Genomic DNA, 15236 nt, shown 5'->3' with positions numbered 1-15236 from the left:
AGATGGTCACCATAGTGAACATACTGGCACCATTTTCAATAAGGACCACCTAGACAGCAAAGACGTTTTTCCAGTAAACCCAATCTTGATATGACTATCCATTCAGGAGGAGTAACAAGAACACTATTTTAATATGACTAATGTGGCAGCCATATTGGATGTCTCAACAGTACTTTTTTATGTAACCAAATAGAATGTTTTATTGCCATCCTCCAAGTAATTTAGGAGAAATAGCAATGACATTATAGATGATAGGTAATGCCACATAATCTTTTGGTCTATGACCACTTTAGCTACAAAATGAAATGAATCAAAGAATTGAAAGTGTTAATGTGCAAGAATGACTGTCAGCAAATATCTACAATGCCATATCTGTTTTAACATGATTTGTCACTCTAAACACAAGATTTCGGCTTGCACACCCCTTGGCTCATACACAGCTTGGTTTTGAAGAGACAAAATTGATTTCAATAAAAGTGGCAGTTTTTAGACCACTATGTAGGCTGCAAAAAAATGAACCAGTCCTGATTAGAATCCTTGTAAAGATATCCTCTGGGCATTTGATATAGATGATTATCATGGAGTTCATTAAAAGGTGGTCAATGATAATCAAACATCATTTCACAAATTAGTTAACTAGCTAAGAATGGCTAGGATAATGCCATGTCAAGTCCTTTTGAACACTGTCATGGAAGAGCCCATTACAGTAATTTGCATTGGTAACATACACTAAGTGGAACAACCCAATTCATTTGAGCTGAGTCACACTCACAGAAATGCGTGTTGAAAACATGTTATTACACATCACTGGCTTAAATGAGAATATTTGGGAAATCATTATTAGAGGTTATTGGCAAGTCTAAGATCAGTGGCAATGTTTCTTTGAACTCAGATTTTACTCCATAAAAAGAATGCAACTCATGACTTTGTCAGTAGTCGGAACAGTGTACAAGTATGGTTCATTTCTTAAGGCAAGATGTTGAAATGCATGTTTGCTTTTTGAAAAATATAAGCAATCTGCAAAACAAGCAACCCCCAGCAAAACTAAATTTTTGAATTCCTGGATGGAGCTTGACTTTGTGAAGTACAGCAGCAAGGACGTAGCATTTTATTTTTTGCATACACTGCAAACACCATATCTACACTAGTCATTCTGTAGTGAAAGATATATGTCACCATAGCAGCACCACCCAGTATGTTTGCCATTCCCTTACAGCAATGCAGATGCAGTAAAGAGCATTTTCTATGCTGAAAACATATCAACAAGAACTTAAGAGAAGTTGAACATCCAGTCTTAAATAAAAGCTCAATTGAATACAAATGCCATTTGTATTACCTTCAATGCCAAATCCCCTTGGTTTTTAAAGACAGAAACTTTATATATATATATATATATATATATATATATATATATATATATATATATATATATATATATATATATATATATATATATCTGTGTGGTTGTGCTTTTGCGAGTGTGTGGGAACATGTACATGTGATGATGATGTGAAGAACTATTTTTTGGTTTGAATGAATAATTAATGCTGTAAATAATAACTTCTTTTTTTTAAAGTTAAATTAGAATTTCCAGTAATTTTACATTGGCTTATATGAATAGATAACCTATTCTCAATTTCACAATTTTGCTGTTTAGGTCATGCTCACTGAGCTCCCTTGGCACCTTAAAACACACTACTGAGTCCCCAAAACTCTCCAACCCTGTCTGGCATAGTTTCCATAGCAACCTGTGTTAAAAACACTTATTGCACTTTATTACTGTATCTCACATGCATATTTGGCAGTCTTGTCTCTTCAAATAAAGTAGGGTACAATTACCTGTGAAGATACTTGAAATAGTAGGAAAAACTGTTCAATGATCAGGCAGTAACTGTAACATGCTGCTGTTAGTATTTTCTGTCATTTTGCCATATGACAAATAAACATGCCTAAATTCAATTTATTCCTCCAGGCAGGAATGCATCATGTGGGAAAAAAGAAACTGATACCAATCTAATGCTGATATTATTAAAAGGACATTCAATTTAAGCTTCATGGTTGAACTTGCAAAGGGACAATTTCTTTGTCAGGGTAACAGGGTGCACCTCAATGCCATTTCTAAAGGAGTCAATACTGTGTATTACTGGCAGGAATTTAACTTTTCTGCAAATTAATAACCCCTGTGTCCTAATGACAATGTATAAAGAACATGTCTGTTTATAGATTGCATTTAACACGTATTAAGCTGGCATTTAATGGCGTGTCAGCACAATAATGGCTACATAAATTCTACAAAAAGCATCAGGAAGATAAATCCTTCCAAATAACCATGACGCACTAAAAGATAAAAGTCTGTGCTAAATTTCTGTACAACAAAATAAAAATATAAAGGTAATCAATATAAACTCCTTGAATATATAGAGTCAAAATTTGTTATAAAACCACATTCTCTCGAACAATTTATTTTCCTGGATTGCACACCGTCATACAGTTACTTAATTAAGTTCACATAAATCCATATGTTACCAGTTCAGCTCCAATATTTGTGCTATATAATGGATGCCAATCTCCAATCATGTGTTTGATGTTACAAAGCTTTTCATTAGTAACAACACTGAATTCTTACAGCAAAAAAAAGCCATGCCAGATTATAGCAATATTTTTCTAAATGCCCACCCTTTAGGAGAGTGCATTATGACCTCTGACCTTTGACCTAATTAGGACCCTTCATGGTCAAGATCTGATATGGCATCCCTTCATTCTTGATCAGGATACTTGAAACAACTCAATGTGAGCTTTGAATTCTTTAACCCAAAAATTTAAATAAAATAAAAAATAAAAGAGGTTTGTTAATCTTCTGATGCCAAAATTTCGTGCAGTTCATTTGGTAGAGTGTCTGACTTGGAACTGAAGGGTCATAGTTCATTATCCCCCCCCCACAAAGATAGCAGTCTTAGCATGTCTTTGAAAAAAAGCACTTAATCCAATTTCCTCTGCATGGTTAGGCCAATAACGTGCTGAAATGTCATTAGAAACATATCCGACCAACATTGGCAGGTTAACTAAATAAGGTACATACTGATGTATGGACAGATGGAATCAATCTGTCAAGTAAGACCGATTTTACAGAACTTAATTATATGGATTGATTAGGTAAGACTATTGACAGAACTGAATTATAAAGGTTGCCACTCCCATTTTATATTCTGAAGTACAATTATAAAGCATAAAAATAATTACTGCAATGCTATTCCAGACTCCTGGGCTAATGAGAGGAAAATACCATACAAGCATGTCTCTGAAGTAATGAACAGAAACATTGCTTTCCTGAAATATTACAGGTGACAGTATAAATCTCATTGTACAAGTAATACCTTTGTCTTTATATCTGCCTTAGTAGGCAAGACAAATTTTACACAAGCACTTACCCACTAGGGTCTCTCATATTTGACATCGTATTCAAAAGAAACGATGAATCTAGGAATGCCAGGCTCTAAAAAAAAAATTGAATGAACTATAAATTAATTTTTAAATAATATGACATATTTGTAACAAGTATACATATGTGTGTGTGTGTGTGTGTGTGTGTGTCTGTGTGTGTGTGTGCATGTATGTATGTATGTATGTATGTATGTATGTATGTATGTATGTATGGATGGATGTATGTATGGATGGATGGATGAATGCATGGATGGGTGCATGAAAACATGAAAGCTTCTATAAATGCACACATGGAAGATGATCAACATTACTATGCACAAAGGATGTAAACATGGAATGAAAGACAATCAACATTACTATGCACTAAGGATGCACATATGGAATGAAAGACAACCAATATTACTATGCACTAGGTATGCACACATGGAATGAAAGACAACCAACATTACTATGCACTAGGGATGCACATATGGAATGAAAGACAACCAATATTACTATGCACTAGGGATGCACACATGGAATGAAAGACAACCAACATTACTATGCACTAGGGATGCACATATGGAATGAAAGACAACCAATTAATGCACTAGGGATGCACACATGGAATGAAAGACAACCAACATTACTATGCACTAGGTATGCACACATGGAATGAAAGACAACCAACATTACTATGCACTAGGGATGCACATATGGAATGAAAGACAACCAATATTACTATGCACTAGGGATGCACACATGGAATGAAAGACAACCAACATTACTATGCACTAGGGATGCACACATGGAATGAAAGACAACCAATATTACTATGCACTAGGGATGCACACATGGAATGAAAGACAACCAACATTACTATGCACTAGGGATGCACATATGGAATGAAAGACAACCAATATTACTATGCACTAGGGATGCACACATGGAATGAAAGACAACCAACATTACTATGCACTAGGGATGCACACATGGAATGAAAGACAACCAACATTACTATGCACTAGGGATGCACACATGGAATGAAAGACAACCAACATTACTATGCACTAGGGATGCACACATGGAATGAAAGACAACCAACATTACTATGCACTAGGGATGCACATATGGAATGAAAGACAACCAACATTACTATGCACTAGGGATGCACATATGGAATGAAAGACAACCAATATTACTATGCACTAGGGATGCACACATGGAATGAAAGACAACCAACATTACTATGCACTAGGGATGCACATATGGAATGAAAGACAACCAATATTACTATGCACTAGGGATGCACACATGGAATGAAAGACAACCAACATTACTATGCACTAGGGATGCACATATGGAATGAAAGACAACCAATATTACTATGCATTAGGGATGCACACATGGAATGAAAGACAACCAACATTACTATGTACTAGGGATGCACACATGGAATGAAGGACAACCAACATCACTATGCACTAGGGATGCACATATGGAATGAAAGACAACCAATATTACTATGCACTAGGGATGCACATATGGAATTAAAGACAACCAACATTACTATGCACTAGGGACGCACAGATGGAATGAAAGACAATCATCACATCTGTGCACTCAGGAAGATCAATTGGATAGACCAAAGACCAACATTTCTGTGCACTTGGGACATGCACATGGATAGGCAAAGGATCAACATTTCTCTTCACTTGGGACATAAACATGAATAGGTGGAAGAATAACATTTCTGTGTCATCTTTCCACAGTATGTACCATCAAATTACAATGAAAAATAATTAACTGCAGTCATTCTTAGTTTAGTTTGTTTCTAGATGCTGTATTTTGTCAGCAAGGATTAAACTGCATTGGAAAGAAGTCATTTATATTTATATTTTGATTGTCCCTTGACAAAGTTTTCTTCGTACACTACATCTCTGCTAGGAAAACCATTCCAAATAAAATGTTTCAAAAACTGAATTTGAAAGAGCAATATAATGAACTTTCCTACCAAGTTTGATCAAAATATATTTGGCCATTTTCCAGAAGAAGTAAGCATCAGGCTTTATATGTCATTTTTATGAAAGCCACACCTGTACTAACCCCACATGCAATTCATGAAGAGCACATGTGGATGGAAAATTGCAAAAAAATATTTATTAGCATTGCCTCAGTTTTTCTTGCAAGTAAGTTGTAAAGATACATTTGACCTAGTTGTTATTAAAGTCATCCTGTTGCCAAGCATGATCTAGCAAATGTTCCAATCACATTTGATCAGAAATGACTTAGCCATTCTGGACAGTACATGGGAAATAGCTTTAATGACTAATTATTTAAAAGGTGCCTGGTTACTGGGGAAACCATTCTGAATGGCAAAGAATAACTTAAGGAACATTCCTACCAAGGTGGATGTAAAACTAAGCTGAGACATTCTGGAGAATATGTTGCTTTTATACCAGGTTGCTATGGGAACCATACCAGTGCTTTGTAAGCTACTATGAACAATACTGGTAGGCAGGAAGTTGGCCACAACCTGCTTGTCGAGTATGGCCAAACTGATTATGCTGGACCATGTAGTTTGGCAGTATGGGGAATATTATTATGGTATTTTTGACCATGTAGTTTGGCAGTATGGCCAATATTATTACAGTATTTTTGACCATGTAGTTTGGCAGTATGGGCAATATTATTGTTTGACCATATAGTTTGGCAGTATGGCCAATATTATCATGGTATTTTTGACCATGTAGTTTGGCAGTATGGCCAATATTATTATGGTATTTTTGACCATGTTGTTTGGTAGCATGGGCAATATTATTATGTTTGACTATGTAGTTTGGCAGTATGGCCAATATTATCATAGTATTTTTGACTGTAGTTTGGCAGCATGGGCAATATTATTATGGTATTTTTGACCATCTAGTTTGGCAGCATGGGCAATATTATTGTGCTTTTTTTTACCATGTTTTTTGGCAGTATGGCCAATATTATTATGGCATTTTTGACCATGTTGTTTGGCAGCATGGGCAATATTATTATGTTTGTTTATGTAGTTTGGCGGTATGGCCAATATTATCATGGTATTTTTGACCATGTAGTTTGTCAGCATGGGCAATATTATTATGGTATTTTTGACCAATGTAGTTTGGCAGTATGGCCAATATTATTATGGTATTTTTGACCATGTAGATTGGCAGCATGGGCAATATTATTATGGTATTTTTGACCATCTAGTTTGGCAGTATGGGCAATATTATTATGTTTGACCATGTAGTTTGGAAGTAAGGCCAATATTATTATGGTATTTTTGACCATGTAGTTTGGCAGTATGGCCAATATTATTATTGTATTTTTGACTATATAGTTTGGCAGTATGGGCAATGATTGATTGATTGATTTCTTGGATTATAGAGGCATTTGCATGGAGTGCATGTGCCTCTAGTTTATTCCTGCACAGCAGGATGTTAATTGTTCCTGGAGAAAGGAATTGGAGCCACATCCCCCAGGCATTTATACACTCAAGGAGTGCTGATAATTAGGCCATCAGTTAGCATGACATATTGTCCCATGCTATCTGAATGGTGGGCTGTCATGAGTGGGAATGGACCCAACAAGCACTCATGTTTAAGTAAGCTGTAAGCTGGTACCAATTGTGTGGGTGAGTGGAATCAGAACTAACACTCATGACTTTTACTGGTATAAATTAATGCGTGCATTGCACACTGTTAATTGATGTCGGCCTTGGCATGAGAGAAGGTGGGTGGGAGGGCAGGCACCAATCCACAGGAAGGTGTATGCTGATGAGTCCAGGGCATTGATCTAAAGTTGTCGTCTTGCACAATTTTTAATTTGGAATGAGTGAACTTAATTCCGAAAGGTTCTGATAATTTGCTGAATTGAGAGAGGCTCTGTGCTGTTTAATGCTTTTAGTAAAGAGAGAGGAAACAGGGTAGGTTTGAAAGGTTATTAATAGGTAGATGAGAATGTTTTTATTTTTTTATTATTTATATATATGTATGTATGTATATATATATATATATATATATATATATATATATATATATATATATATATATATATATATATATATAAATTTTTCCTTTCTTCCCCCCATTTATGTTCTTAGTTGCCTTATTTATAGGGTGTTTTTTATTTGGTTTTATTTACAGGCTAAATCTATTTTGTTAAGACAGATATCCCTGCTAAATACTCAGGTCACTAAGACATGTCAAGAACATTTTGATCTTATATGTTCCCTAATTTTAATTTTTTGTTAGCCTGTCTCCTACTTTAGTTTGATTGTTTTCCGATCTTGTGGTTAAAGTTATTTATGTAGGATTATTTTATTTTCAGGCTCAATCTATTTATATAAGACAGATATCTTTGCCAAGTACTCAGGTCGCTAAGACATGTCAAAGACATCTGATCTTATTGTTCCCTACATTTAGTTTGTTAGCCTGTCCCCTAGTTATAATTAATTGAATGCTATTTATTTATTTAACTGTCTAGTTCTTAGTTCAATGTCAGGTGGAGTATGTGCAATATTATTATGTTTGGCCAATATTATTATGATATTTTTGACCATGTTGTTTGGCAGTATAGACAACATAATTATGCCTGACCATGCAATCTGACAGCATAATCAATATTATTATGCTTGACTAACTAGTGTGGCAGCATGGCCACTACCATTATGCTTGACTATCTTGTGTGGCAGCATGGCCAACATGATAATAGTTGACTGGTTAATATGATTATGTTTAAACATGTAGTGTGGCAGCATGGCCAATATCATTATGCTTGAATATTTAGTGTGGCAGCATGACCAACATGATAATAGTTGACTGGTTAATATGATTATGTTTAACCATGTAGTGTGGCAGCATGACCAACATGATAATAGTTGACTGGTTAATATGATTATGCTTAACCATGTACTTTGGCAGCATGGCCAACATGATTATGCTCAACCATGTATTTTGGCAACATTGGTACCATATATGATGATTATGCTTGACTGGCTGATATGATTATGTTTATTGTCAAGCTCAAACAGGTAGTTTAGCAGCCTAGCTAAAATAGAAAAGAAGAAATTAAAGAAGTTTTCAACCTGGTGATAGAGTTCTAACTGTCTCGCCCATACCTTAAAATCCACTTCAGACTGAATATTATAGTCCTTATACAGTTGAAAATAAAATAAAGTAAATGACTTTCATTACATCATTAACACTTGTGAGAGGTTGAAACAGAAACAACTTTGTCATATATGTTCAAGGAGTATTTTAGTAAAATAACCCTGTTAATCATTCAGTCAATTTAGTTGTACCTGTCTCACACAGTGATGATATAAGTGATGGAATGCAATCTGACTGAAGGGACTTTGAAGAAACTGGTCTTCGGAATTCAGAATTATTGAACAATCTGGACAAGAAACTTGGGCATCTACAGCCACAAGAAAAGAGTGAACTAAAACAGCAGTTATGAGAATATGAGAATTTGTTTCCAGATGTTCCAATATGAACAAATAAGATCTACTATGACAATGAAATTGTACATTTCTACACCTGTGAAACTGCATCATTACCAGATGAATCCTCTTAAGCAGGAATGTTGGAAAAAGAGAATTCAGTATTTGCTGGAAATGACTGAAAAGAACCAAGTAAATTTAACTTGGGTTCACCATGTATTCTTGTGCATAAACCAGCTAATAATTTCCATATGTGTGCTGAGAATAGAAAAGTGAACAGTGTCACCAAAACATATTCATTTCAAATCAAAAGAATCAATGACTGCAATTAAAAAACTGGAAATGCAAAATATGTCACTAAGATTGACCTTTTGAAAGGATTCTGGCAAATTCTACTCATGGAAGAGCAAAAGAAATGTCAGCATTTACAACTCCAAACTGGCATTTTCAATATAAAATGATGCCATTTGGTATGACAAATTCTTGATCAACATTCCAGCACTTAATGAACATGATAATATCAGGTCTAGAAAATTGATGATACAATGATACCTGGAAAGATTACTTGGAAACAATTTGGATGTTCTTTGATCAACACAGAGATGCAAATCTGACAATTAATTTAGGTCACATCAAGTTTTGCCATGCTTGTCTTACATTTTTATGACATATTGTGGGGCACAGTCAAATTAATATTGTATTAGTTATGGTCAAGGCTATTTCTGAATTTCCAGTGCCTGATGTGATTTTTTTGGCCATGGCTGGACATTATTGGAAATTTTGCTCCAATTTTTCTATATATGCTATCTGACCAATGGGTTCAGTAAGAAAAACAAATTTAATTGGTCTGAAAAATGTCAGGAGCCGTTTGATAGGTTAAAGTTCATATGTAAGAGAGCACCAGTTCTTTCAGCTCCAAATTTCAGTTGGTTATTTGAAATGCCTGTTGATGCAAGTGATATATTGATTCAGGAAGACATTATGGTTGGATCATTCAGTCTGCTAATTTTCTGAAAACTAAATAATCACCTGGGAAATTATTCCACAACTGAGAAGGAATGTTTAGCTTTGATACTGGCTTTGCAATGCTTTGAGGTGTATATCAATTCAGCTCCTTCTCCAATTATTGTATTCAGTGGTTAAAACCCCCTTACTTTCATTAACAAAATGAAAAACAAAAATCAGAGATTGCTGAAGTGGAATTTGATGTTGCAGGGATGCAACACTGACATTAGGCAGATAAAGGGAAAATATAATCAGGCTTAACTGATGCACTTTCACATGTACAGAATTATTATATTGCTTTATTTTGTATATATTTTGTATCATTCATAAGACATCTTCCTATGTAAATACAAGTATATTTGGTTAATATGTAAAAGAAGGATTTATTGCATAAATCTTTCTTTTCCTTTATGAGGAGAAGTGAATATTGTGTGTTTAATATTTAACTTTTGTTTATGATTGTAGATTGTATGGGTTATTTATAAACAGCATTACATAGCTAATGTTTGCCCACGTTTGTAGATTATACTTCACAATAATGTAAACATGCTGACATGGCCTTTTGACCTTAGAAGGTTCTAGAAGGCATCTCTACTTTTTTATCTTGTTTGTAAGTTATAAATAAGTTATTTACTGATATCTGAGTTCAAGGTGTAGCCTAATAGAATGTTCTAGAAGAGAATTTGATGGGAAAATGACACACATCCTGGTCAACTTATTGTATCTTTGGTTTATATATAAGTCTGCAGTAAACAGAATTATTTCATTCCTACTTTATGTTTGGTCTCTAAAATTATTGTTAGTGGTGTTCAGATATAATTTGAGAGGAATCATTTATTTAAAAGTTATTCATTGGTATTGCAATGTGCTCACTGACATTGTGAACTAAATAACTATTTTGGGATTATTGTGAATTCATTCAAGGACATTCTGGATTATATCATTGTGATATATCAAGTCTGCTGGCACATCAGCACATTCAATACTGGAATTCATTGAAACACTATAATTTAGGACTTGTGATTGAACTTTTAGGATTATTTGAGGTTTAATTCACAATGCTGTAATTTCTTTTTAAATTTTCACTTTGTATTCCAGGGAAATAAATCATTAACTGAATTTTACTAAGCTTCTTGGTTTTGCATTTTCTGTTACTTGGTTTAAGACCATGGAGTCATACCAAACTGTTTGACAATTTTTGGTTTTCTTTTCTAAATGTAAAAGGCTTTTATAGGAAATCTATATACCTTATGAATATAACATGAACTAGTCATTCTAAAAGAAATATCATTTTAGGATAAAAAAAATATGATAGTCATGAGCTAAATCACTAACAGTCAATAACTAAGCTGGTCAACAAATGACCATGCAATTAAGCTCAACCTCTCATCTGTCTTAATATCTGATCAATAATGCATAGAAGCTGTTTAAAATCAAACCATGTTCACTATCAAACTTCTATAGAGGTACGGTGTAAATCTAATACTTTGTAAATGCTCGTCAAAATCCCATTCAGACATGAGTTTAATTAAGTGTCAATGAGATAAGTCAATCCGATCGGGGAAAATGTTCCTTATAATCAATCTCATCTGACATCTAATGATATCAGCTTAAAATTAGTTTGATCAAAATCCAATTTTAACAAAAAATCCTCTTGTGTACTATCAAGTTAGCATGGCAACCAGATGCCATGGTAAAATTCTCTTTAAGATATGTAGAGACATTGTCCTTTATCAAGCACATTTTATATCCTGATATCAGAAGTTTAGATACTGGTATATATATCATTAGCTTCATCCAAAATCAATTCTCAAATAAATTCTCTCAAGTATAAATAAGCAATCTTTGTCAACCACACAATGGATAATAAACCTGAGGTCATATTGTCATAAGGTTGGTCATGTGGGCTAAATGGAGGGATGATATTGTTCTGCAGTATCAGAGGGTATTGTTCTGCAACATCAGCAAAGGCAATAATTCTGATCAAGTCATAAAAGTTTCCTTTTCTAAAAAGGCAAATCACAACAAAACAAAAATTCTTTCAAATGAAAATTTAAACAGCAGCTGAGTTGTATGCATTGTTATGAGAAATTGCAAAGAAATATAAATAAAAGTCCCAAGTGGTCCCAATTGGTCAGGTAATATGGGTGAGCGCTCATTAAAATGCCTTCCTTATAAATATTTGACCAATGTTTTTATTGCACATTTTATCACAATGAATATTTTGGTGGGATTAACTAATTTTAATAGTGTCATATTTACATACTTGGGATGCATTGCTCTATCTTCTCCAAGCATTATTCCCTGGTCCAATTTCCTCCTCCAATTAGCAATGCATAAATAACAACATTGTTCTTGTCTTATACCTAACTCCTCTTCCAAAAACTGGAATGTCATCTTTCTTTGACTGGGATGAAGACTGAATCAGAACATGGGGGAGGGGGAGGGAGTAGAGAATTAAGAAATAATAGCAGGCGATTTTGAACTAATTAAATTTGTTTTACCCCTCCCAATCCTGGGCACTGAGTGGTCTAAAGCAGTCATCATTATGGATCACTGCCTTCTCAGCTCTGTCTGCATGGGTTTGAGTCTCGAGCTCAGCCAGTGTGGTATGTGAGAAAGCTTGCCATAAGCTTCTCATGGATCGGTGGTTCTCTCCAGGTATTTTTTCTTTCTTCCTCCACCATTTACACTGGCCACCATGTATAGACGATTGTGTGCTGAAAAATGGCGTTAAACCCTACAACAACAACACCTCCCAATCCAAAACTCAAGATTTGAATAGCTCTAATACCTTATCTGCTATTTCTGCATTGCTGACATTTGCCAACCCAGTGAAAGTCTAATGTTTTAAGATAAGCTGTCAAATAAACTTACCACAGCTGTCCGTAGGATGTTCTACGGCAGACTAGAGAATGGCTTGACTAATAGTTGAGCTGCCGTGGTACAAAGGGACCTTAAGCATAAATACCCTCAATCTGGTGTGCTATAAATTTAAGGTCAAATTAAAAAAAAGTGGAGTGAGATTGCCAAAAGACAGCTTTCAATACCTCAATCAAGAGAAATGATTAATAAAAAAAATGCTAAAGTTGCAGCAATAGCCTTGACCTCATAGATTTTAATGCAAAGGAGAGATCTTGCCTAGCCAGAGACTAATAAGATCTTTTGAAAGCCAAAACAATCCACCTTGAGGGGGTGGCCACTGGAATATCAGAAATACTTTTTATACAGCCATTTCTTTTATCTTTTGATTTGGATAGAATTATAAAGCTCTAATTGGGCACAGAAGTCTATCTTGATCACAGATATGACTGAGGCTGGGGATTTTTATCAGAACAGAAGCAAGGCAGCTGATTCTTTAGCAAGAAACCAAGGCTGGCAAAGCAAAAGAGACAGAACTGAATTTACCACTAAAATGTAAATCACCTCCATCCTGGGAGAAATGGCTCTCTGACCAAGCGTTCATTGTCCTGTCCCCACCCACCCTTTTGTGACCATGGATCATCCATCACAGTAATTAATACTGATACATTTAAATCACAATACAGTAGAACAGAGGTGAGCAAACGTTCCAGTGCAAGTGCCGCATACACAAATTTACACCTTGTTGCAGGCCACATAGTTCATTAAGTAAAATAATTAATATTTGAAATAGCAAAAACAAAAGATTTTTCTAAATAACATCATAATTAATTTTCAGTTGTTAATATGTTGTTAATATTTGAAAACTTAAACTTAAACTTCAAAAGAAGCACATTTATTTGATAAACAGAGTAACATAAACAGAGTCAGTGCAAATGATGACTTGTTCCTAGGCTGCATGAAAACCCTTGGCGGGCCGCATGAAAGCCCTTGGCGGGCTGCATGCGGCCTGTGGACCGTAGTTTGCCCATCGCTGCAGTAGAACCTGTGTCTTGACAAACCAACCTTTCTGCCCAAAAATAATGGTCTCTCATGACAGGTGGTCTTTCATGACAGTGGTCTCTCAAGTTTTGCTGTATTTGACACATCTTTAGGATAATCATTATACAGCAATCAATGTTTCATTGATTCAGTCTGATGTTTTCACAGCAATCAGTGCTGGCTATAGATTTAATGTGTTCAACATTATTACACTGCACTGTCTAGGTAAAGTAACATTTTATGTATTCTTCTTTGGAACTTAATTTGTTCTTTGTTCTTTTCCTTATCTTAAAATTAGATATTTGTTACTTCTTTGTGACAGTGATTAATATTTCATCAACTCTGCAATGTGTTCTCAATGGTAATCTGCGAGGACTAAAGCTTTTGATGTGTCAAAGATAATTAATGAGAGAAAAGCGCAGATGATGTTTTTGATGTTTTATTGCATGGCAGTGCAAGTAGGCCATTCTGTATCAAAGCCATTGGAGTAAAGTGTTTTTCTCAAGGGCACACCATAGTAGCTAACCTGGGCTGGTCTTATGGTAGATTTTCTGACAATTACCCTAATGGTCAAGAGTCTACCATGCTGAACTACTATGGCTCCTAAAAGAAAAGAAAAAGTCAAGCACTCTTTTATTATAAACCAATCAAAGATCATGTAAATGTATGGTGATCTGTACAGGATTCAAAATGGTGGAATAATGTTTGGAGCAAAATAGTCAAGGTATTAAAATGTTTGACGTTACTTGCGTGTTTTATGGGAGATTTTTTTTAATATCTCTTTATTGTGGGTCAAGAATAGAGTCCTGTACATAATTATGTACGGAATGCACATTAGATTGTGAGAGTATCAAAATTCAACTTTTTTTCCACAAACTTGATGAAATGCAGTGTATTAGTTATTAGTTATGAAGCAGCAACATCAATTTATGTAAGGCATGACTTTGGTCATAATATATCCAACAAGAGTCCATAGAAGACACTGATGATCTTCTGGACAAAAAGCAAATCCTGTCATACAAGATAATCCACGATAAAACTGTTCCTCTTTTCAACTGTTTACTGTTGAAACCATCACTGATATTCTCTGACAATAACAAGATTTTCAAGACAGTCACCATGGTTGCAATATTGGATGAAATATCAGGATCATTTTCATTTAGGTTCACTCTGATAATGAAGGAAGCCTTTTGGTGAAAATCCCATTTTAGTATGAGTAGCAATAACAAGATTTTAAGGTGGACAACCATGATGGCCATAGTGAAGGCCAGATTGGCACCATTTTCATTTCAGAACCTAGTCGACCTTGGGATGATTGTGTGCAAAGTTTCATGGTAATACCAAGAACTTATAAAAATGGTGCTAGCAGCTGCCTCACTTGGTGCTCAGCATTAAGAGGTTCCTCTCAGGACTGGTAGACCTGGCATCATGATAATCT

The 15236-nt window shown here is 34.9% G+C and overlaps 1 protein-coding gene across 16 annotated transcripts in view; it reads right to left on the bottom strand.

The window, feature by feature from the left end:
• LOC149780504 (adenylate cyclase type 2-like) overlaps window positions 1-15236 on the bottom strand; it is a 263000-nt gene that overhangs the window by 89946 nt on the left and 157818 nt on the right. For all 16 annotated transcript variants that reach the window (XM_089937491.1, XM_089937486.1, XM_089937489.1 and 13 more), the window contains one exon: window positions 3429-3493. In XM_089937491.1, the coding sequence (XP_089793617.1) occupies window positions 3429-3493 (65 nt within the window). The remainder of the gene's footprint in view (window positions 1-3428; window positions 3494-15236) is intronic.

This window comes from Sinohyriopsis cumingii, chromosome 16, assembly GCF_028554795.1.
Source record: "Sinohyriopsis cumingii isolate HCF-2022 chromosome 16, ASM2855479v2, whole genome shotgun sequence".
In the NCBI taxonomy this organism is placed as follows: domain Eukaryota; kingdom Metazoa; phylum Mollusca; class Bivalvia; order Unionida; family Unionidae; genus Sinohyriopsis; species Sinohyriopsis cumingii.
The sequence above is the reverse complement of the archived record's forward strand: the minus strand, read 5'-3'. Positions and strand labels throughout refer to the sequence as shown.